Source organism: Ambystoma mexicanum, chromosome 12 (assembly GCF_040938575.1).
Source record: "Ambystoma mexicanum isolate Mex_15411 chromosome 12, UKY_AmexF1_1, whole genome shotgun sequence".
In the NCBI taxonomy this organism is placed as follows: domain Eukaryota; kingdom Metazoa; phylum Chordata; class Amphibia; order Caudata; family Ambystomatidae; genus Ambystoma; species Ambystoma mexicanum.
This window is the reverse complement of record NC_090936.1, coordinates 435,505,581-435,531,509: the sequence shown is the minus strand read 5'-3', so window position 1 is coordinate 435,531,509 and position 25,929 is coordinate 435,505,581. Positions and strand designations below refer to the sequence as shown.

Below are 25,929 nucleotides of genomic sequence, written 5' to 3'. Positions count from 1 at the left end.
GACTTGCCGTCGGCAAGAGGAAGTTCGGCGTTCTGAAAGCATCACCCCGGAAGGGCCTGGAAGTGCTGTTTGGGCGGAGACGCTGTGCCCTGACCAGCCTCTTGCGCCCTTTCACTGAGGACTTGCATATTGGACTTTTGGACTTCACTAACTCGCCGTCGGCAAGAGGAAGTTCAGCGTTCTGAAAGCGTCCATAACGCTAGCAGAAGCAAGTAAATATCTCCTTTGTGCTTGAACGTTGTGTAAGGGACTTTAGCACAATTGACTTTTTTCACTGTCCTTATTGCTCTGTGGGCCAGTATCTTGCCAGTATTTTGCTTAGTGAAGACGACTACCGTTTTCTTTACTGGCAACTTTGTTTCTCTGATCACGTACTTATACGCCCCTTTTGCTCTCTCCCTATAGGAACTGTCACTCACCACTGGAACCCCCCCTCTACGCCCGCCCATCGAACTTCCTACAACAAGGCATGGGTCTGCGCACCTGCGTGCGCACCCCGGAAGTGCCTGGAAGTGCTGTTTGGGATGTTCGGGCATGGAGGGTGGTGAGGTGGCCCCGAGCCCTTCCTCCCTCTCCCCCTTGCTCTTCTTTAAAATCAAGTGCATATGTAAAAGGGAGATGTGTGCGTGCTGTTGACAAGGTGAGCTACTGGTCTGCATGAGAAATTGCAACAATTGCTAACGAGAAAAGATAGATACTATCATACTTGATTAACATAACACGTGACGTATATTTGTCCGCGGGACAGTAAGGCAGCTAAAATATTATCCGTATCACACGTAACTGATAGGAAAGCATGGCCAGTGGGCTAAGAAACATGAAGAGAAGATACCAAAACCCGCACCTCCCACCGCAGAAGAAAATACACAAATTCTGTTAGAACGAAACACTGGCAATGCAATAAAGGGCAACCCTGTAATAGTAAATGTAGAAGTACACACACCAGATACACATCCACACGGAATAGTTCTGAGTATGCGGGAAGATCCACATACCAAACCATCCAGCAGTGGGGCAGGTGGCCTTTTGAAACGGGGTATATCTGATGAATCTATGCTTGCCCCAACCATAATGGCGGAGTTGAGGAAAAAGAGTACGCATGTCATTAGGGCCTTCGACTCCCGCAAATCCGAGACATGGAACCATTGAAGAAGTACATCTCTTTGGAGCGAGCTGCATTAACACAGATCGCCCCCTAGTCCCTGCAATAGGACTTCATGATTCAGATCTAACCTCAATGGAAACATCTGTACCTGTTAATAGTAATAATTTCCAAAACTATGAGCTTAATCAAAGCACTGCTCAACATTCCCTGTAATAACCAGAATACTGAATCTGCTAGATAAGGGCATGAGTTTACCCATCTGGAAATTAGAGAACTCAAACAAACAGCCAAAGAAACCCTCAGCAAAATAAGCAAAATAGAGGGCTATCTGAGCAAAAAATTTGACCACAGGAAAGGAAACTCAAGTTACTTCCCTGGCCACACAAACCGAAGTACCTTTACTGCACTCTAAAACGGCGCAAACAAACCTTTCAGAAAAACCATTTGTGATTTCATCAAGATCATATGCCAAAGTGCTGGAGAAAAAAAACGATGTTGACCAAAAGCACAAATGCAGAGTGTTCCTTAGAAACATCATTAGATATTGACACAATGCATACCAAATTAGATATGCTGGATTCCAAATTAACTCTGTTAACAAGAGTCTCACTCAGTCTAGAGTGTGGATCGGAAAGCCCTCCATCTATCTGTCCTTCAATTTGTAGAGAGAAGAATGACAGTCCGTCTCTCCTGCTTGAACTAATTGAGAAGGATAAAACAGAATTAAATGAGGAAACCGTGTCCAACATGATAAATGAGGCTCCCTCTAGAGGTAATAAGGGATTCTCATTGTGTCCCTACATGTCACGAAGACAAAAGCGTATGCACATATGTCAGTTAAAAAGGAATCTACGACCTAAAAAAGAGACAAAAATGACAGAAACTACACAATCAGTGGTTATGTCCCAGGCTGCTGATAAAGGTGTAGTCATGGAAGACATCCAGGAAATCACATCAGGGGAGGAAGGTGTGCTGGATCTAGAACAGCTAGATGATGAAAGTAAAAAAGCCCTACGAATAGAAAAAAACAAAGTGACAAAGAAAAAGGAAGCAGATAACGGAATAAAGAGTGTAACAAAAAACTAAAAAATAAATAAGATAAAAAAGGTAACACAAATGGGCACAATTGAAACTCAAACAACGAATACAGCAATTCACAAAATTGGAGAGACAAAAGTACCCCCTCATATTTGCACTGTAGGAATTTCGGCTGTCGAGCCGAAAACATCTAAGCAACTACAACTCTCTGCTTTCTTTCCAGCTAAGGGCAGTAATAAACTATCAAACACCAACTCAAAAGTGCAGCCCAATCTGAAATTGAAAGATAAAAAAGCACCCACAGGAAAGAAGGAAGCAGTACAATCAGCATGTCCCATCATCGGCACAGAAAAACTTGAACTCCCCAACATGGAATTGAGCAGCAATATAAGCTCTAACTTACCGCCCTCTATCGTGGAAGAGAGCGAAGAGGAACAAAGCTCTGATCGCCAAACTGAAATGCCACCTAATAATACCAGTGAGCTAGATAGGGAAATGGAGAATATTATAGGATGGCAGAGCGATGAAGATGTTAATGGCAAGAAACTGATCAATCGCTCACACCTACTGCACATTTTTAACCTCTTACCATCGCTAAGAAATCTGAAATCAGAGGATATTAAGTGGGTGGAATTGTACAACTCTAATAACAATAGAATGGTATGTAAAACACACTCCTTAATAATCACGAATTTGCTGCTTGAACACTGTATGGACTTTGAGTTACTGGGACTCAAACTTTTTCAATTCGAATCTCATGAAGTAGCTAGAGATTTCTTGCAATTCCAACCGCCAAAACACTCCACGGTTGACACACAAGCGGACAGTAATCAAGCTCTCAGAGATACAGAAATATCAGCACTCACCCAATTGGCCAATTTAACTGCTACAGTTAAAGATTGGTCATGGCTAATTCCTCTAGCAAAGACGCTAAATGAAGTAAAACCAGTAGCACATCCGTCATAGTAACAACAAATTATCCATTTGCTCTTGGAACTCTTGTGGACTCAAAAACTTCACAAAATGGCAGGATCATTTTCCTGCTTACTCTCAGATATCGATAATCCTAGTACAGGAGACTATGAATACACGAGATCTTGTAATAAATGGTTTCACTACATATCACACTAAAGCCAAGATTGGTAGGGGAGGGCGTCCGGCTGGAGAGTTGGCCATCTGTATTAATAACAGTCTAAATGTGAATTCAGAGATGATTCAGAGCACAGAGTATATGTTGGTAGTTCAACTTTCATACAGCAACGATTCTTGGCAACCACTTTACATAATGGACATATATTGGAACCCAGCTAGAATGTCGCTAGATATCATGTTGGAACAGCTAAACTCAATTTTGGAGGATATTTACTCACGCCATCCTTCGAATTTTATAATTATTTGAGGTGATTTCAATGCATGCTGTATTGGGCATATGACTGAAAATGCGACACATGGAATGTCTGCATATCAATTACAATCACAGGAGAATGGCAATAGATGGAGATACTTCTTAGAAAGTTGGGACATTTATCTGATAGAATTTGACATTACTGCGCTGCAGTACACATGGCGGAGAGACAAAAGTAACTCCAGAATTGATTTTTTGGCTGCCTCACAAACCTTGCTACATTTGACATCACCTGTATACACTGTGGATGCACAATTGGGGATCACATAATTATTGGCACAAACATCAGCATGAATGTATCAGTAGGACCCAGGGCTGGAATATGTTGAGATTGAGCGCCCGGACATATCCATGAAATGGAATGCCCAATTATGTTGCAAAAGCAAACAAAGCGCTTAAAGCCTTTCTTCCAGCTTTGTATAATTCTAGTTGGCATTCACATGATATACTGGGCTTAGAGATGTGGGTTACTGAGACGATTACAGCCACTGTGTTAGAATTAGGTAGGGACGCTGATAGACTAAAATCGCAGCCCCACATACCAGGGGATGGCGAGATTCATAAACTAAAATGTGTTAGAAACAGAACCCTACGAAAATTAAAGAAAAGTTGCCCCAATGTTGAAGACTATCTAAAACAGAAAAAGAAAACCTGCAAATACTTCTCCAACAAATGCCACAATATCAAATGGAGCGCAAAAATTAGAAACCCAAATATGGTTCTGTTTCTCTGCACAAACAACAGGAGATCTATATGGTCCATGCTCCGTAGTAGTGTAGATAAAAAAAACAGAAGCAATGAAATCTCCAATTTCTGCATTAACTTGGATGACCTTCATAAATAAGAAATATCAACTCCCTTCCGGGTTCCAGAAACCGGAATTCTGTTCTATGAACCGGACAACAGCTTTAGCCTGTCCATGGTCAGAACTAGATATTGAATGGGCGATAAACAACCTGAAATATGCAAAGGCCCCGGGTCCCGACGGCATACCGGCATGCGTGATGAAACAAGATCCTGGTTTCTGGGCCCGGATATGTAAAATAAAATATGACAACATTTTTAAATCGCAAACAATACCTACATCGTAGAACACTGCTATAGTAGTGCCCATTTGGAAAAAAGGTAGTCGCGAAGACCCTGCTAGCTACAGAGCCATCGCTCTCCTAGATACTTAAGAAAAACTATTCTCCATTTTTATCTTGAAAGAGCTGGAACTTCACATGAAATGCAAAAATATGTTGTCAAGATTTCAAGTGGGTTTTCGCCGTGCAATGGGAACCCTATTGAATGCCACTATCCTATCGCACCTACTGACAAAATCAAAACACGGAGAATTCGGCCCCATATATATGGCCTCGTTGGACCTAACTTCTGCGTTTGATAAAGTCATACGATCACTGCTATGGTCCAAGTTAAATAAGTCAGGGTTTGAGCCGATGTTATTACATATGCTAGTCCTACTCCATGAAAAGACCAAAGTGCGAATCTGTATCAACCAACATACATCCAGATTTCTGGAGACCAGGCAATCTAACTGACGCAATTCCAACGTACATTGGCGTAAGGCAGGGATGCAATTTAGCATCCACCTTGTTTAATGCTTATTTAAGTGATATGGACAACATGTGGCAGGGCACTTCCATCTATCACGCTAAGCTTGGGGGGTTGCGTATACAGTGGTTGGCATTTGCGGATGACATTTTACTGTCCGACCTTACCCCATCTGGTCTGCAAGCCAAATTAGAGATGTTTGCAATATATGCTCACTCCCACAACTTGAGTGCAGATGCAACAAAATCAAATATCATCATATTTAACAACTCCAGGAAAAAATATGTTAAATATAAATGGTCATTGAATGATGTTCGAGTCGAACGCATACCCTCAGTGAAATATCTTGGATATAACTTATCCAATAATGAGTCTACAATCATGTGGAAAGCCCAAATACAAGACCAGATCAAACCGTTATATGCACAAATGAAAATCATATTCAATAGATATTGCGAGTATTCCATGACTCCACTTTTTGAATACTTTACGCTAAAGGTGGAAGCAATAGTGCTATACAGTCTGGATATGTGTCTGATAAATATTGGACTAGAGCTAAATCAAGCTCAAGCCTTGATATGGAAAAAAAAACGCTGAGGGTCTCTAACGCCATTCCAAGTGCAGTGCTTCGACATGAGCTTGGTCTTATATCACTTTCTGCTCGTCTTGACTGGAGGCGATTTAACAACTTCTCCAAAATGCTTACTCCCCCACAAAATTCTCTATATGAAAATGTATCAACTATGATTATAGAGAAATCTCCGAAATCTATAAAAAAATATTATGGGGAAATGTTGAGTCCATTAACAAATATTGACGCAACAATTGATGACTTACAGCTGTGCCCAGTATATGTTAAAAAAAAGTTATATGAACATGACTGGAGAATTACCCTTGAGACTCTTCCGATGCTGAAAGAGAACACGGAAATTGCACAGTTTATTACCAAGTACACACCAAGAGCTAGTTACTTGATGCAATTCCCGGGTAAATGTGACCGGGACACACATTTACGATTTAAGTTAAATCAGTATCCGACTATGGAAAAAATCCAACATTGGAGAATTATGCCGGCGGGGATCGTACATGGTGGATGTCGATACTGTGGTGATAATTATATAAAGGAAACATTAAAGCATCTTACTGTTTACTGCAGGCATTTTGAAACGCAGCGTAACACCATATTTGGCAAAAACAACACCAGTATTACGACACAAGGGGTAGAATGGTTGTGGATCCGGTGCATGTGGGGCACAAATGTAACGCTGATTTTGTCATTGACAAGGTTCTTGCGTATTATTAACGCAGAACTTCAACAAAAATTAGTTGAATATAATGCACGGTTGAGTTCAGACCTGTAAATGTTGTTCTGAGGGTTATACTGAAAAATGATGCAGGACAGCGATGATCTGGTCAATGTTTTTGCACTCTCTTCAATGCGATGAGGCCAATTGTAACAAATATGGTCCTTTGTAAAAGGATCCAGTAAACTTATTACTTGACCACATGTGGAAAAATTTAAGAAAGGTCTTTCAAATGAATGAAACTCCAACAATGCAAAGAGGAGCTGCGTAATGCAGCATACTAATTGAAATTGGGAAGACCGAGTGTGTGTGCACATGTAAAAAATACAATGAAAGGTTGGCTCCAAAGGAAATAGTACATATGCAACATGTTTTGTGTGAAGTAATGGCTTAACTGTAATGAATTGTAAATATGATTTTAGATTCTTTTTATATGTAGTGTAAATGATGTATGAACTATTAGGGAATGATGTACAAAGAAAAGTTAAATGGAAAAATATACTGTGGAAAGAAAATATATGAAGGAAATTGTTGTAAAAGTTTGTAAAACAAACTAAACACAACAAATAAACGTTATAATAAAATAAAAGTATCTTGTCTGCGGTCTTGGGAAGGCTGCTATTTATCCAACTGACTCAACCTGTGATAAGGGGACATAGAGAGAACCTTTAATGGATGATAAGAAAAGATAAACGTCATGACCCATGTAAAGTGACATTTTACATTATTTATGTCAAAACTCTTTTGCATGTAAAGTTAAATGTTGGAGACCTGTCAATTGTTTTCTTATGCCTAAAATGGGATATTTATTTTCTCTTGCTAATGTACTTGCGTTATGTATTATCCATGCAACTTTGCTGATTTACGTGAAGAGTGTAATCTGGGTTGCCTATGCACTAGAAAAGAAAAGTAAACAAACTCTTCTATTTTGTTCTACCTAATAACATTCCTTGTGTGGGGAAACAAATTGGTGTTTTTGGTGGCATTTTGTACAGGGGGATCTCTGTGTCCCTGAGAAGAAGACTCAGATATAAAATGATTTTGACAGACTGCACCCCTGCCAGGAGTGCAGATATGGTATTACCCTGTTAACAGAAAAGCCTGCGTTTTCTCTCTGAGGAGCAAGTCCAAAGGCAATCTGAAGGGAGGGAGGATCCTACACCTCAGTTGGGTTTGTCAGCACATGGGAGGCCTGCAAAGGCCTTGTCAGGATTGTGTAGATCTGTCATCCCAACCTCATGGGGTGCTGTGAAGTCTGTGTATGTGAGTCTTCAAAAGCTATGAAACCTGACAGACGGTAAGATACGGTAAAAGATAAAAAGAGGGCGACCATCGCAAATGTATTGCTCTAAGCCTTGGGCTGAAGACGTTATCAGCCAGACCCAGGTGAAGGTGGAGATTTCCAGGAGTATGCCCCTCAGTCACTCCTGGTGAAGGCACTTACCATTTAATAGATGGGAGTAAGCAGTACTTGCCCGCAGCTCAGCCAAAAGCACATGTGCGCGGTAAGGTGTGTGTCCATCTTCTGCTCACCTACAGGTCATGATATTCTAGGGGGGGCAAGAGGCAGAATCATTGTACACTTTTGGAGGCACTGCTGACATCCGGGGGTAACACAATTCCTAGAGTGATTCCTATTCCACGCAAAAGTCAGTGTAGCCTACTCTCACACCCACAACAGTATGGCACAGGAATATGTATTATATTGGGTGCAAACTGAAGGCCTTGGTCCTGAGGTTTGTTTCATAGTGTGAGAGGTCCTGCTTTATGCCACCACTGATGCGATTCTTGCCATGACAGGTCCATTGGAACCCATCACAGGTAAAGCAAACATTTAGGGTGCCTTCCTGTCCACCTGGCCAGGACAATAAATGCTATATGCTGTGTTATGGACAGCACCCCAGGGCTTTATCAGGAAACTTCAGCGATTCAGTGCTGGCACTTCTGCGACAAGCCGGTCTTCTCCGAACACGCTGCACACACGCTCCATTACCTTCACTCCCCAAACCTAGCAAGTGTCCTTATTGCTACATTATCATACTGCTGCACCCCTCTTCCATTTCTCTTCATTGACCCTTGTGCTCTCTATTGGCTGCTTCCGCGCACTGGCCTCTCTCTAGTCATGCGTGGTTACTACCTGAGTCTTCACCTACCCATTAGCTCCACTTCCCAGTCGCCCCTTATTATACTTGACATTGTTTCTCTCTCAACCCTATCTGTTACTAACCCTCTCGAACTTTAGTAAACCGATCGCAGAGGTCTCTGGTGAAACCTCTCTTGCCCTTAAACTACTCTTAAACCTGTTGGTTCTACAACCCAACTGTCTTTATATTATGGGCTACACAAATGAACCAAATCTCTTGCTGGCAGCCCAGAAAGCCACTCGTATGGCTATTGTTAAAAAATACCTTCTGATGAGATTGGACAGTGCCTCCCCATTCACACTCGAACTCCACGTACATGCTCAAGCTCATATGCAACAAGGTCCTTTAGACTGTGTCGACCAACTTGTATCTGTTCCACCCAGCCACACTTGATACTGATGTTGATGCAGCTGCTCTGGAAACTACTATCCTTACTGAGGACCACACACCTGCCTTTGCTTTGAAGAACACTCTACTCCACGAACTCGGCCACCAAACGGAGATTCCACCGTCTGTTGACAATTATGGTCTGGATAACAAGACATGGCCAGATGTCAATACTGACATCACAAGATTATCAGCTATTGAAAACAGTTTGGATCAAAACCCCTCTTTGAGACGAAAATGTTGATAACAAACAGTCTGACACCACTGACAGTCAAACTCCATACCCCAGATGATCACCACTGAACAAAGCACAAGATACAGATACAAAAAAGCATGATCCCAAATCCTCTTCATCTAATCTGACTGACTTAAAAAACATCAAATTCGCACTGTTTAGATCACTTAACAAACATGTGATCGATATACATGACTACATCATCAACAATGACCTTGATATTCTGTGCCGAACAGAAACCTTGCTTATGGACTTTAGTGGACCCATGATAAAATCTTGCTACACCTGAGGGATACCCCATCTCCTGTGTAAAAACCGGGAAATGGACCATGGGGAAGGAGTAGCCATCCTTGCTTAGAAAACTTTTCCCTAGTCACTGCAACCATTGTGAGATTCTTCACTTAAAATTCAATCCAACACACTACAGTTGCGTGAACTTTGTCCTGCTTTATCGAACTCCAGAAGATATGGCAATTTTTGATGAGGATATTATACAAATGTTGAGGTCACTGAATTGACGTAACGGTGCCACCCTGTTTCTAGGCGAGCTCAGCCGCTGGTGCAACAATATCACTGATAAAGATGCTATCTCACTAGAACAATGCCTCAACAATATTGATTATTCTGTCCACAACAACAACCCTACCTCTAATAAAGGGAATATTCTAGACTAGGTGGTCTCCAGAAATCTGGATGTATGTATCAAAAATACCAACCCATGTATCTGGTCTGATCATTTTATTATTGGTTTCCATATTCAGCTCCCTGACATCCCAGAGAGACAAACGCACTAAAAAGTGTCACTGGTCGTAACTATAAAAAGGTACAAATCTCTGACTGAGGTATTCCTCAATTAAATCATGACCTCTACTTCTGGCCTTGAGTCTCCCAACCTACTGGTATCCACATATTCTCCGGCATGGGGTCTGGCATGGATTCACATGCTCATGAATATTCCCCGTCGTCAGGCTGGGAATCCTCGGTAAAGAAAAAACCAGTATCAGTTTCGTTTCTGATCTGTCTTTCGTAGTAATAACCAATCACTGGTCTCTGCGTCATACTGACCACAGCCAATGACTGCCCTCTACCTAAGCACCGCCTCTGGCAGCCATCTTCAGATTTTTACTGCACGTTCATGTGTTGGGATCCTCGTGCTATTGTTCTCGAGCGTTAGTGCTATTTTTTCACGTTTTTTCTCAAAACTTAGTTTTTTTCGGTCAAAAGAGCCTCAAGCTCCACCGACTCTCCATCCGATCAACGGGGACCCGTGTCGGATTCGTCTGCGACCCTCAAGGGTGAAGATTTCGTCGAGCTACGCTTTTGGAGGACTCCAGAAGTTTCTCAGGCCCGGACATGGCCCAGGAGAAGGGAAGCTCGACGCCCGGAAAGCTGTTCAGGGTCTGCCCTGGATGCCAGCTGCAGAACGTCTTTATGGAGGACGAACACTCCTTTTGCCTCTACTGCTTACATGAGGACAAGACGCACGTGGAGAAGGACTGTGCGTTTTGCGGCAATATGTCGGAGCGGACCATGAAGGACCGCCATCAACGTCTCGCCAACTGGCTGGAAGGGAAGAGCCCGTCAGGCGAGAAGAAATCCGAGCGGTCTTCTAAGACCTTTGAGGACGCCCCGGCGACGGGGGTCCAACACAAGGCCAAGCACCGCGAGTCCGCTGGCACCGGGAGCGCCGAACGGTCGGGCTCTACGGGCGCCAGGCAGGGCGCACCCTCCCCGGCACCTTCAGCCACGAGCCAACGCTCTGGGTCGGGTAAGAGGAAGGGCGAGCACCCGGCGAAGCTCCTGGAGAGGCCCCGGTCGAGCTCGAAGGCCCCATCGGAGGGGGAGCGAGGCAGTGTCCCCCCCCTCAAGGATAAGGCGGTGAGCGCACCTAAGGTGGTGAAGGCCTTAATCCATCCGGCCAAGCCCTCTATCGATACTGTCGCGGCGGCCCTGGCTCAGCCTGTGGAGGCTACACCAGTGGTGGCGACCTCGTGGCTCAGAGTCTCCCTGCCACCTCGGAGGGAGTCCTCTTTTGTGCCCATCGATAGGACCCCCGTGAAACCCCCGGCGGGGAAGAAAAAGGGGGGGCAGGGCGTCGTCGTAGATTCGGCCTCAACCTCAGAGGAAGAGCTGATTGAGGTCTTAAGCCACGGCCTTGGCGTGGAAGAAGACCGGCCTGTCGGGATGGATCCCGACGCAGGTGACGACGACATCGTCGAGGGTGCCGACGGGGCTCCTGATCGCCCGTCGGATTCCCCTCTGCCAGTGCCGCAAGACAACTCGGCGGCCATTTTGTTGGCTATACAGTCCTTATGTTCAGAGATAAGGACGAGACTACCGTTGCCGACGGAGGAACCTCTCCCGTCGGGGGATCCTGAACCGGGAGCTTTGGGTGCTCCCCCTCCCAAGAAAAGAAGGATTCACCCTCCACCTCCTTTTCAGCCGTCGCGCCCCGTCCAGACCTCCTCCCCGTCCACCCGAGGGGATGATACGGGGTCTGACACGGCAGCGACGGGTACGGACGACGAGGTATACGACGAGGATCTACCGTCGTCACCTCCCACCAGGGTTTCTCCGCCCGACGAGATTGGATCGTTCCACTCCATGATCGCCAGGGCATCCGAGCTTTTCCAACTCTGCCCTGAAGAGAAGAAAAAGGAAGGATTCCTTTATCAACGGCGCAAGGCCAAGAGGAAGACGGTCCTCGCGGTGCCTCTACTGGACGACATTTGGGATGAGGGCCTCGCCCTCCTCAAGAACCCTTCCACGACGCCAGCTAGAAGAGACCGGTACGAGAAGAAGTACCGGGTCCCGGACGCGGCCCCCCTGTGCCTCCGGGCGCAGCCTACCCCGGACTCCGTCGTCTCCGCGGCGGCCAGGAAGAAAGCGGGGGGGTGCGGCCTCCACATCGACTTCCCCACCGGACGGCGAGGGAAAGAAATTGGACGCTATGGGACGCAGGGTCATCTCGTCGGCAGCGACGACGATTAAAGCGGCCAACGCCTTGGCTATCGTGGCCCGCTACGACAGGGAGTTATGGTACAAACTGGCTCCCCTGCTGGACTTCCTGCCGGACGACAAGAGGACGGATGCCCTGGAGATCCTACAGGAAGGCGAGGTGGCGTCGGACCACGCCATCACTATTGCGACGGACATCGCCGACACTGGGTTTCGCCAGTTGGGCAACGGCGTGTGCCTTAGGCGGCGTGGATGGCTCAAGGCTACGGACTTGCTTCAAGACGTACAGACCAGAGTCCTGGACATGCCTTTCGATGGGAACAACCTGTTTGGGAAAACAGTGGACGATTCCCTTCAGGCCATTAAAGCGGACACTGAGACGGCCCGGGCCCTTGGGGTTCTGCAGCAACGACGGACGCCCTTTTGGAGCAGCGGAGGCAAGGGCGCCTCCAAAGGTTCCGGCGGCGGTTTCTCCACCTACCGTCAAGCGGCCCGCTCGTCGTCTCAGGAGGCCTACAGAGGACTAGGCAAGTCTGACGGACCCCGCCGTCATCGCCAAGGAGGTCAAGACGGCAAAGCCTCGACGAAACAGGATTGAACCGGCCGTGGGGTCGGGCCCCCACCGAAGCACCCCGGTGGGAGGCCGGCTGGCAAGCTTCGTCAGCGTGTGGGAGTCCATCTCCACCGACCGTTGGGTGCTGGATGCCTTAGCCCGGGGCCACGCGCTTGAGTTTCAAAGAAGGCGCCCGCGCGTCCCCCCCCGTGGCCAGGAAAGAGCTTCACGTCCCTCAGCTTCTCCTGGAGGTAAAAGCGATGCTCAGGAAGGGCGTCATCGAACTCGTCCCAAAGAGGCTTCGGGGCTCCGGAGTTTACTCGAGATACTTCCTCTTGAAGAAGAAGACGGGAGGATGGCGCCCCATCCTAGACCTGCGACGTCTGAACAAGTTCATCAAGGTGCAGAAGTTCCGGATGGTCACCCTCCAGCACGTCCTGGGGCAGCTGGAGGAAGGAGACTTCCTGTTGTCGTTGGATTTGGAGGATGCCTACTTCCACATTCCCATCCTAAAGGGGCACCGAAAATTCCTCAGGTTTGTGGTCCAAGGGCGTCACTACCAGTTCAAAGCCCTCCCCTTCGGACTACGGTCGGCACCCAGGGTATTCACCAAGTGCCTTGCACCGGTGGCGGCGCAGCTGCGCCGCGAGGGGATCCACGTCTACCCCTACCTGGACAACTGGCTCATCCGAGCCAAGACGAGGGAACTCGCCGTGGAGCACACGGCAAGGACCGTCCAACTTCTCACGGACCTGGGATTCTCTGTGAACTACGCCAAGTCCCACCTGGTACCCGCGCAAAACGCACTGTTTCTGGGAGCGAAGCTCGACACAGTGTCCCTTCTGGCCTCCCCGTCGGAGGAAAGGACCAGGTCCATCCTGGGCAAGGTACAGTGGATGTTGGTTTCCGACGCGGCCAAGGTGAGGTCCATCAAGTCCCTCCTCGGAATGATGTCTTCTTGCATCTACCTCATTCCCATGTGCAGGCTCCGGATGCGCCCGTTGCAGGAGTTCCGCGCTGGATCCAAACGACGGGCGGCTTCGAGGAGAGGATCACACTCGACAAGTGTTTCCGCCGAGCGGTCTGGTGGTGGGGCACCCGCGCGCATCTGACGGCGGGCATGGACTTCCAGACCCCAGACCACCAGGAGACAGTGACCACGAATGCCTCCCTGGAAGGGTGGGGAGCGCACACCGCAAATCTGCACGCGAGAGGCCTCTGGCTCCCGACGGAGAAGTCCCTTCATATCAACGTCCTGGAGCTCCGTGCAGTGTTCTGGGCCCTCAGGTCCTTCCTTCCGTCCCTCAAGGGCAAGGTGGTGAGGATCTTCACCGACAACACCACCACCATGTTTTACATCAGGAAACAGGGCGGAACCAGGTCCCCAGCACTGTCCAAGGAGGCGCAGGACCTGTGGCATTGGGCAGTCGCCCAAAGGATGTTTCTGGTGCCGTTTCATCTGGCAGGGATAAAAAACACCATCGCCGACTCACTCAGCAGGGAGCTGCGCTCGTGCCACGAGTGGGAACTACGGCAGGATCTAGTGGATCGCCTCTTCCGACGGTGGGGCACACCACCGATCGACCTGTTCGCGACGGCGACGAACTCCAAGTGCCGGAGGTTCGCCAGCAGGTTTCCCCAGGCGAGGAGCATGGGCGATGCTTTCTCGTTCCCCTGGGAGGGCCTGTTCCTCTACGCGTTCCCTCCTTTGCCACTGCTAATCCGGCTCGTCAACCAGCTCAAGAGGTCACGGTGCAGGATGATCCTCGTCGCACTTGCGTGGCCGAGGCAGATATGGTTCCCGGACCTTCTGGACTTGTCAGCGTCCCCGCCAATCAAGCTGCCGGTGGACGCGGATCTACTCTCCAGGGAAGGAGGCGCCATCCTCCACCACGACCCGAAATCGCTGAACTTGCAGGCCTGGCTCCTGCAGCGCTAGAGTTTGGAGGATACGACATACCGGCCGACTGCAGAGAGGTTCTTGCAAAGGCCAGGGCGTCCTCGACTCTTAAATGCTACGGACACAAATGGAAGAGGTTCTCTGTCTGGTGCCACGCACAGAAGATTAACCCTCTACGGATTACGGCTCCCCAAGTACTGCCGTACCTGCTGACGCTGGCCAAAGCTGGACTGGCACATGCGTCCATCAAGATTCATCTTGCTGCGATCTCCCGATACACCAGAACCACGGGCCGGACGTCCCTGTGGTCTCATCGTCTGGTGAAAGAGTTCATGAAGGGACTGTTCAGATCGTTCCCGCCGGTGAAGGCGCCGTCCCCGGCGTGGGAGCTCAACGTGGTGCTGACCAAGCTCATGGGACCTCCGTTCGAGCCTCTGTACTCGGCCCCGTTGAAGTTTCTGTCGTGGAAAACAGCGTTTCTTGTGGCCATCACCTCCGCACGACGGGTGGGAGAGATCCAGGCCCTTTCCTGCAAGGCCCCGTACTTGACTTTTCACGACACGAGGGTAGTGCTCAGGACGCACCCCTCCTTCATGCCCAAGGTACCGTCGGACTTCCATCTCAACGAACCCTTGGTGTTGCCTGTGTTCTTCCCGTCGCCTTCGTCGCCGGCTGAGAGGACTTTGCACTCGCTGGATGTGGCTAGAGCGCTGAAGTTCTACGTGGACCGTACAAAGTGTTTTCGGAAGACGTCACAACTCTTTGTGAACTTTGGACCTGTCAATCAGGGGAAGGCTCTCTCGAAGGCTTCCATTTCCAGGTGGCTCTCCGGCTGTATCATGTACTGTCATCGGTTGGCAAACCGACTGCTGCCTGGCCGTCCGAGAGCCCACTCCACCAGAGCGATCGCAGCTACCACGGCGTTCCTTTCTGGTGTGCCCCTGCTGGACATATGCAGGGCTGCTACGTGGAGGTCGACGCACACCTTCACGAAATTCTACTGCGTCGATCGGGATTACAGGGAGGATTCCAGGGTCGGCCAAGCAGTGCTGCGCAACCTGTTCGCCTGAGGTGAGCCTGGTGAGGAGGTAAGATGCTTAATGTTGAGTTTGATGTAATGCTTAATGTTGAGCCTTTGCCACCTCCCGTGGTTGTGCATGTGTGTACTGCTATGTATTCTTTATTCATGAGCATGTGAATCCATGCCAGACCCCATGCTGGAGAAGGAACAAGTTACTTACCTGTAACTGTTGTTCTCCAGCATGGGTCTGGCATGGATTCACATGCGAACCCTCCCGCCTACCCCTCTGCGGCTCTTCACTTGGTCATACTGCCACTTCACGTGCTTCCAAATCTGAAGAGGGCTGCCAGAGGCGGTGCTTAGGTAGAGGGCAGTCATTGGCTGTGGACAGTATGACGCAGAGACCAGTGATTGGTTATTACTACGAAAGACAGATCAGAAACGAAACTGATACTGGTTTTTTCTTTACCGAGGATTCCCAGCCTGACGACGGGGAATATTCATGAGCACAGCTCGTCTCTGGCCCCATGCCAAAGGAGTAATTCACGCCATCTCAACCCACCCCCCCAGGCTCGAGAAAGTAAGCTGATGGAGCCCTCACCCCCATCCGCCCAGGAAGCGAAGACCCAAGTGTATTTGAAGACTTTGGGTGAGTTTGAGCAGATCCCGTGAGAAGCGGAACTACGGGAGGTGTCGGATGGGGCACCACCCATTAGGACATATCAGCAAGGTGGCGGATCACTGCTAGACAAAGCGGCACTCACGGGTGAATACCGAGGAGTAGTAGGGGAACTCTGGGCATAGTTAGAAGAGGCACTCTTGCCCCAAGCAACCAGGGGGAGGAGCCATGCAACTGGCACACAATAAAGGAGGAGATGCTGCACATTGAGAAGCTATTCCCCCTGGTGACTGTAAATGGACATCTTGAATGTAAAAAGAGGGCTAGGCACGGCGCCCCTGAAGTGAAGACCTAATTATCTGACACCGGTGACAATCAAACACTGAAAAAGGGCAGAGTCTCATCCCGCTTGCACTAAGGAATGGCAAGTAATTATAGAAGCCAAGGCCTGCTGTGACACAGCGAGTGGAACAAGTGAGGAGGAGCGGGCCTGGGAGAACATAAGTGGTAGTACCGAGGACCATCCCTGGGGTATGGTGACTTGAAGGATTGAACACTGGCATAGAGATCATGTGCCCCCCCCCACCACCCTGAAGCATACAATTAAAGAGCGAATCTTACAATAATTCACAAGAAGGTGAGGTCAGTATATGTGGGAAACAAGATCCCTAAAGGTGTAAAAGAGACCTTAACTGCTGGGAACATGTGGGGATTGTCAACATTGTGATATACATGGTCCCTTTTGGATTAAGAGACTAAGAACAGAAGGCCATGAGCAAAGACTATAGCAAAGATTGATCTGAAGATTGGAGATAGTCATCACTGGCGATGTACATGGAAATGATAGTCAGTGAGCGCTATAAAGTAATCAGAAGTGGGTAAACCCAAGGCTTCAGCTAACAGACGATCAGTCAGTGGGCTCCTAAGTGGGAAAAGACTAACAAAGCATATGTCTAATGTTAAAGGGAGAGGACGTCCCAAAGGCACTTCGGCACCATCTACGGCAAACATTTGAGGGGCAGAAGGGACAATACTGAAGTGTTACCAATCAGAGGTGAAAGGTTCTCCAGGTGGGACTAGTTCCCCAAGACAACAATCACCAGATTTAGTGTCTACAGAAAAAGGAGGAACAATGGCAATTTCAAAAGAGGAGTTCATGCAATGTTTGGCCAATCGCCAACAGCGCCTAAGGGAAACAATCCAGAAGTCTTTTCAGGAACAAATCACCACAGTAAGAGCCGATATAAAAACAGCTGTCCAAGAAATAAAAGGGGCGATTACAAAACTAGTTGAATGTTTAGACCCTGCAGAACGCGCTCTACAAGAATTGGCAGAAGATTCACGGAAAAATTATGAAACTCTGGAACAGTTCACGCGGATGACGCACAATCTAGAAATTCAGTGTGAAGACTTGGAGACTAGGTCAGGGTGATCTAATATTCACATCAAGAATGTTGCAGAGGAAATTGCACATAAAGATCTTAAACACTCAATACAAACTCTGTGTGCAGACTTACTCCTAGAAATTACGTTGGATGATGTTCTCTTGGACCGCATTCATAGAGTGGGACCTCTCAGCTAAGAACCGGGGGTCCAACCCCGGGACGTGTTGGCCGCATTTACATCATATGGACAGAAGGGAGTCTTGAGAGTGGCACAGAAAGGATCGATTCTAACTATCAATGGCTCTGAATTAGAGCTCTATCAAGATTTGGCACTTTCCACCCTGTTCAAAAGAAGGCAGATGAATCCGGTCACTGGCATCCTCCACCGGAAGAAGGTGAGGTATAGGGGGACTTTCCCTTTTGCAATGCTATTTTCTTGGAAGGGAAGGCAATTCGAGTCACAACATGTGAAGAAGGGCTGGATGTGATAGCGCCAGAAAGTAGAGATCGAACTGGGACGTCGGATGCGGGAGGAGGAACCATTCAGCAAGGTTAACGATGGGAATGGTCCAAGGAAAAACGTGACGATAGAATCACTCGAACTTTGAAAGGCTGGGACAATGGGAAGGACACGCCACAGTCGGAGGGGTGAAGGTGGTAGGGACCAGATAAATCATGTACACCAAAAATCAGGGATGGGACGTATGGAAATAACTTGGGGAGGGCGATCAGATTTGGTGATGGAAGGTCGAGACGAGAAATGGGGATGAAATGGGGGTCCAAATTAGGATGTCTTGGAGAGGATTAGTGTATTTCTCCGCAGTTGGTTGTTCCCAGGAAGATTACTGGCACCCGAACAGGCACTCCCGTGGTTGTCACTAGGACACATGTACCGGCCTTGGTCAAAGTTTGGGGTGAAGAGGATGGGGTGGGGGGAGTTGGACGCAAGGGGGGTGGAGGGGAGTGTGGGAAGGCTTGGGGGGGGGGGGGGTTACCAACAACAGCAGGATGATCCGGAAGATATGGTTTGAGGAGGTGGACAGGGGAAGAAGTCTACAGCTCCCAAGAATTGGGTGGCGATCTCTCCATCTTAAACTCCAGAAAAAGAAGGGGTTCACGTAAAGCTTGGTGGTAGTATGTTGGGCATAGAGATTAAGGTGCAATGGAAAGGTAAAAGATTGGTCAGATATTGTATTTACTATGGGTTTTAACCCCTTAACTGCCAAGGGTGAGGTATCTCGTCCTTGGGGATTACCTCCCTGTTGCCAAGGATGAGACACCTCGTCCTTGGCACTTAAGGGGTTAATGAAACAGAAAATTTTAGAAGGCATTGAATGCCGAAATACCAAAATCTCCAAAAAAGGCCTTGGCACTGAGAGAGGACGGAGGGGGGGGGGCCCATGGCAGTTAAAAGTGCTTACATAGAATATTCGAGGGTTAAACTCTCCTGCAAAACGATGTAAGCTGGTATCATTCCGGAGGCACAAGAAACTGGACTTTCTTGCGCTTCAAGAAACACATATTTGTAGAAAAGACAGCCAAATTTGGACCCCGTTGATAGTTATTCCTGGATGGGACCTTGCTGCACAGAGTATATCTTCCTTCATTGTGTATGAAGCTAGGGCCACTAAGACATCCCTTGGCCTTGTCCCTGGACCCTGTCGCCTGGGGCCCACCATATGCACCCTATCCTCACATCTTCTGTTGTCTCTGTCAGGAGGCTTCCAAAACATTGTTGCATAGCATCCCTGAAATCAGTGTTGAGAATTGTCTCAATCAAGCCTTTCACTCGAATGTTTGACCTGTGAGAGCTATTTTCCAGGTTTTCTGATCACACCTCGAGGTTGTGAGTGGTCCTGGTTATTTGTTCCAAGAGATCACTGTTCTGACTGACTTCCTCTGCTATTTCTGACAGACGCCATTCAGTGATATCCACTCTGGCACCAAGGTCATTAATTTCTTTCCGGACCTCCTGGAGTGAACCCTGCAGAACCTCCTTCATTTTAGTAAATTGGTCTTGGCGTGAGTTCATAATGCTATCCTCATTGCCTTTAACGCACTCCTATAGATTTTCTTTATTGAGGGCCATGGCGTGAGAGTCCCCCTCTTTAGCTCCACTCTTTGATTGTCTCCCTGAACCTGTTACTGATGCTTCTTCTGGCTGCTGACGCCAGCACCATTCCAGATGTCCCCCTTGCGGGTCAGCTGACTCTTTAGGGGTGGTTTTCTCCTTGGTCCCTGGCATTTGTGGAAGGCTCTCCTTCAACCTTCCTCCCTTTACTGCTCTGCCTGTAGTGCCATAGCTCTATTGGTCCTTCCTGTCTCCTCCTCCTTGGATTTCCACTCTTGGCGGGATGAATCAGCAATGCACCGTGGCAGAGGGGGGAAGAAACACCCAGGTTATTTTATCTGCCCACTCCAAACATCACAGTGATATGCGCCTAGTTCTTCCAATAGATTGACCAAGTCTGCTCCTCTCAATTTCAATGCAATGTCATAGCCAAGTACAGCTTTTAAGGTGCACAGACAACAATAGCCCACTTGATGTACTCCATACTGATATGCGCAGATGTCCACTTTCCGCTCTATGACCACTAGGCAACAGTTCCCTCTTAGCAGTGCTCCTGTATTCGTGTTCCAGGTCCCTCCAAAATATACTGCTGTGGGCAGAGGAAGATCAAAAGAAGGCACCTCCAGGCCCCCACTCCAATGCTTTTCTCCAGTTCTTGCCTTCCCTAGACCACTGGGTTTCGGCTGCTGCTCACAGACATTTCCCCCTCAGCTTACTCCCAGCGCTTGCAGATGTTGTTTGTAGCTGCGCATTGGGGGCATTCGAGGGCACATTCCAACGACTCCTCTCCCCTATATCTCCTCCTCTCCAATGTCCAGATTCAATCTCTCTCGCTATTCCTGAAGTGCAGACTCCCCTCGCTAGCCTTCCTCCACTCACCGTTCCACAGGTCGTGGGGGCTCGGCTCCTCTCTCTGCGCCCGCCACAGGTGGCAGAGAGGGGAATCCATGATCTGACCCTCTGTCCCTTGCAAACCTCTCTTCCTACTGCGGCACCAGCGAGGATCCCCAAAACGTGGCACTCGCTCCCACTGCTCTGCAATCCAAACAACGCCAGCCAATCCCTAGCCAACACTTGTTGGGCACGCCCCTCCCTGCCACGATGGCCACCCCACTGTCCACAGGAGAGACTCCTTTTTTAGCGCGTCTCGAAGCACATAGCCATAGAGCATGAGTTGCGGGTTTCTCCGAGGCTGATGTCGACACTCAGGAGTCCAGCTTCCCAGGTTAACGGGGGTCACTTTAGAAGCCCATCCCTTCATTTGTTAGGCCACAGCCCTGCTAATATGGGCCGCAGACGGAGGACAAACTATCACGTCCTTTCACGTCAGCGGCTATCTTGGAATCCTCACCCACTCCTTTTAACTACATCTATGGACCAACCTTGCCAATCTGATGGAATTCCCTTTTCCAATTCCACTTGTCAATCGAGCATAACTGACTCTCCAGCAGAACCTTCTACAATTGCTTATTCAAATTCCTTAAGTCAGGTGCCACCAATGGACTTCGGTTCCCAGAATCCTCCAAGTAGTGGGACAAAGAAGAGAGAATGGAGCTCAGTGGATTGCAAGCTGAACAAGCGCTCTAGTATTTTCTGGCACACACCTGTGCCTGGGAAATTTAAGCAACCAAAGATCATGGACAGCTGCTGTGGTGACTGGCGAGCAAGAACTGCACCTCTCTGCGAGGGGCAGAGAACCGAAGAGCTGCGACCAGCGTGGTGGTGTCAAGCGACTCGCCGACAGAGAAAGAAGCTGCTGAAAGAGAAATTCTGCAGGGATGCCAGCTGCCGGTGAGCGAGTCCTGGGCATTCACAGACAAAGAAAAGCAGCATTTTGCTTACCGGAACCAAAGTTAAACCGGCGTGGCAAGCGGAAGCCACAGAGGACGGCGAGTGAAGAGAAGGCGGCCACAAGGAGAAAGCAGACGGGAGTCCTTTAGCTGCAGACTGCGAGAGAGTGTACCAACGCCAGCAAAGTCCGCCCAGAAGGAAAGGGGACAACAGGGCATTTCAGCGAGCACGCTGCGTGCCGATATTTGAAAACTACTTAACGGAGAAAGAAGCATGAGATGGACATATTGAAAAGGGGGTGCTTAAATCACTAATAGCCCCTCTTCTTATGGATGAATGTATGCATTGCAAATACTTAAGGTGCAAAGAAATAATAACATATCAAAGGCATACGTTCTCTAACCTTATATATTAGAAACTTTGGGAGTGGGCGAAAACCTCGAGTGAATAGAAGTCCAGGCGGGAGAGTATACCAGGCAGTCACAAGTGTGTGGACATTAGAAGCCCTGGCAGGACAGTATACCAGGCAATTTCAAGTGTGTGAAATGGAAGTCCTAACCGAGGAGTCTACCATACAATTGAAAAGGATTGTGTTAAACAAGAAAGAAGAAACCAAGATTGTGAAGCCAAACAATTGTTGGTGTGCAAATGTGATATTTGGCCTAGGGAAGCCCAAATTATCTATAGTCTATACAAGCTTCAAGAAGTAAGGAAGAATCCAGGGGAAGGGAACTACCCTCTGGAACCAAAAATCTTCCTTCCTAAAGAATTTTTTTGTTTGAATCATTTATTCTTTGTGAACACCTTTCTAAACATTCCAAGGTTAAAGAGATTTTCCCTTTTCACCTTATAGTTTGATCTGTAGGGTGAGGGGCAGAATAGAACTTTGGACACAGGACAGTTTTGTTTTTTGGCATCCTGACATGGACAGATCCTTAGTTTTGGTTTAGGTCGGGAAATTCCTCTTAGAGTCTGGTCAGAGAGACCTTTTTCCAACCCCTTTTATTTTCATTAAAGGTCTATAACCAAAATCATGATACACCTGTGTCCTACTTTCATTCCTCACTCCTCACATTTCAATGTTAGGGTTCTTGGGTATTAATCTCCCTCTCCTGCACTCCTGTCACACTTTGACCATGTACCTTTTTCTCACTCTTTTCTCAACCTGCCATTGAATGCATATGAAAAGTGGCTTGTAAGATATACTAAGAACTTCATTTGTAGCTGTATGTCTGTTGATATAAACAGTGTTGGGTAATTTATGTTCTCAGTGTGTCTAAAATAATTCAAACTTTTCAAGGGTGTCGTACCTCTTCTATAGTACATAATCCATTACAGTTTCTTTGCACATTCCTTTGTTATGATGGACAAAGGGCAAGTTTTAAAAGTACTGAATGACAAAAGCCTCTTCCCTTTTTGGGAGCAGTTGTCCATCAATGGATTGAGTCTAATGCTTCGTTTGTTGTCTGCCTTAAGACTTTGAAAGGCATTTTTAAACTTTATTATTGACTTCATTTGCTTCTCATATTTAAGCACCAGTACACGGCAGATGAATACCAAGCAGTTCAGAATGCTCTGCGACAGAAACTGGGACCAGAGTACATCAGCAGCCGGCAGGCCGGTGGAGGACAGAAGGTAAGATCGCAAAGAAACTCTGGGAATGTTGTAGAAGGAGCTGCACATTTAGTTGCTGAAGCCAAGACATGCGATCATATTTTAGTGATTTTCTTGCTTCTTTATGTTTGCTCCCTTTTGCCTCAATAATTAATTTAAAACTCTGGCTTTAAGCTTATTTAAACAAATGAAATATGTATTGATTTCTGTGACTACATAAGATCTACACTGACCAGTATTGCTAACATCTGAGGTAAAGAAATTGGCTATTGGTTAACGGCATTCGACCCGTACTAGGCAATGGATAGATAATCTGATTTTTAAGGTGATAGTGGTCAACTAATGGATGCATTGTGTTATGCATATTTTATCATTGTTGTTATTAGCAAAATGTAAGAAAATAATTTTGAGACATGCTAATTTTGTAACCATTTTAAATGAATAATTTCGGTTGTGCTATGGTTTGTTCAAACCAAAATTTACTTTAGCTATAAAACCTATTTCAAAGACCAGCACATCCTGCAGAAAAACATTGTAATTGCAGGTGGATGTCATAGGACACACAGTAAAAGCATGAGATCTGTGAATGCTCCAAGCGAATTAAATCCAGGTGCTTAAAACTGCCCTTTCTGATTCCAAGATGGCAACCTCATGGGGGAGGATGTACTAGACACAGCTTGTCCCCGTCCCATTACTAAAGGTGATAATTAGCAGCGAATGACCCCCCATCCCCTGTGAACTGGCACACAAAGAGCATGCCCCGTGGCCCCCATCGGCCCCACCCCAGCAGTAGCTGGGACTGCAAAAAGCCATCTGTAGCCCTGGGCGGAGGGGCCGCGGTGCGGCGACACTGCAGGCGAGAAGCGAAATGCAGAGCAGAGGATGCAGAGGCCAGCGCCGGGGAACACATTTGCTGGGCTCTGCTGGAAAGGGATGCAGAGAGCGGTGCAGGCAACATAGGAGCAGGTGGGGGCCAGGTGAAGACTCGGTGCGAGCCCCGAAGGAAAGCTCTCCTCATCCGCCTGACTCGGTGGAAGGCTGCGGTACAGCACTCAGGGAGGCCCTCCGGCAGCGAGGGGCGAATGGTGGGACCGTGACCCCTTCCCACTGCAGTGACATTGTGGCGGCAGTCCGGCTGGGGCACAATAAAGTAACGCAGTGACTGGGGAGAGGTGGCGGCTCTCTTGGCATGAGCCGCGCAGGCCACTACAGTGTGGGTGAAGGCTAAAGGAGCACAGTGGGGAGCCCAAGAAGGTGCAGGGAAGGCTTCCAATGAGAGGAGACACCAGGGAGAGGTGAGGAGTGGTTGGGGGAAGCCCTGATCACTGCAGTTAAGACAAGAAGGAAGAAGTCCGTGGAGAAGGGGCGCCCCACTAACAGGTGCTCTCCTGCCCTATTGACATGCCGTGGAGATTACAGCCCTGGGAGAGCCAGGTAGAGACCAAGTAGTGCTGCTCATAGACTGGAAGGAGCCCCCGCCATGGGACGGTTGGCACTGGGCCGGTTGGCACTGGGCAGTTGGAATTTTCAAAGCAGCCCCCCCTGGTGAAGTGAACAGGGGGCTGGGGATCTGGAGTACCCCCCATATCACCACAAAGAAGCCAGGATCCGCCCAGGGGTAAGAGTGCCAGGCACCCAAGGTGTACAGACTCTGTGTGATCTGCGGTGAGAGGATCTATGGTTTGATCTGAAAGGTGGTGTGAGAGAGCAGGGACCGGGCCACTGCGGCCATCAAGGGTGCAAACCCCGGTACCACTGTGCAAGGAACCCAGGCTTTGGAAACCTCCAGCAGGGCACATGTCTCAAAATAAGAGCAAAGGAAGGAACAATGAGGCTCCAGCTCACTCAACACGGTCCACCAGGGGGCACAGGGCACGCTAAACAGGTGCTAGCAGTTGGACACACAGAAAATACCAAGGCCCACGCTGCCCTTGGTGTAGGCCGCAAATGAAGGCGGGACCACTTCATCAACGAGCCCTATGGCAGTCAATAGGGAGGATCTGGTGCAGTGCCTAGCTGACCTCCAGACTAGGATCACGGAGTCCTTTCAAGAACAGTACACCGCCCTTAAGTCTGACTTCAAAGGAACAGTGCAAGAGATAAAGGGGGAGATTTCAAAGCTAGGGGAATGCATGGGCATGAATGAGCTAGCTCTCCAAGAACCAGCTAAGGATTTGAGGAAAGCCGACGAAGCACTAGAACAACTTGCTTGGTTGTCGCACAACCTGGAACGTCAGTGCGAGGACCTCAAGAACAGGTCACAGCCCTCAAATATACGCCTTAAGAATGTCCAGAGGAGATCATGGATGGAGACCTTAAGGCTACAACTCAATCTTTTTTTTTTTTTGTAGAACTGCTCCTCGAGGTCCCTCTGGATAGGGTCTGCCTCGGCAGAATCAGCAAGAAGGGACGAGGGGCCCGTCCGAGTGACGTCCTGGCTGCTTTCGCATCTTACTGAAGGCTGCCCGCACAGCCACTTCCCTGAAGATTAGCGGGACTGAGGTCAAATTATATTAGGACTTGGCACAATCCTCATTGATTAAGAGGAAACCGATGGGACCAGTAGTCAAAATCCTCAACCAAGAGAAAATCTGATACAAGTGGACTTTTCCGTTTGGCTTGTTAATCACTTGGAATGGGAGGCAATGCAGGGTGACGCATTACGAGGAAGGGCTCAGCGTGGTCTCACCCAAGAGCTGTGATGGGGATATCCCCTGGAGGACGCATGCTTCAGTGTTCAGAGGAGGCAGCAGTGGAAGTGGACAACGGTGGCGAGTGGGAACAAGCGGCCTTGTGCACCGAAAGGCTGGAGCGGGTCCAAGGATAAGCCGCACAAGGGGTGAAG

At 48.3% G+C, this 25,929-nt stretch overlaps 1 protein-coding gene across 3 annotated transcripts in view; it reads left to right on the top strand.

The window, feature by feature from the left end:
* RAD52 (RAD52 homolog, DNA repair protein) overlaps window positions 1-25,929 on the top strand; it is a 632,693-nt gene that overhangs the window by 153,941 nt on the left and 452,823 nt on the right. For all 3 annotated transcript variants that reach the window (XM_069628612.1, XM_069628610.1, XM_069628611.1), the window contains exon 3: window positions 23,004-23,105. In XM_069628612.1, the coding sequence (XP_069484713.1) occupies window positions 23,004-23,105 (102 nt within the window). The remainder of the gene's footprint in view (window positions 1-23,003; window positions 23,106-25,929) is intronic.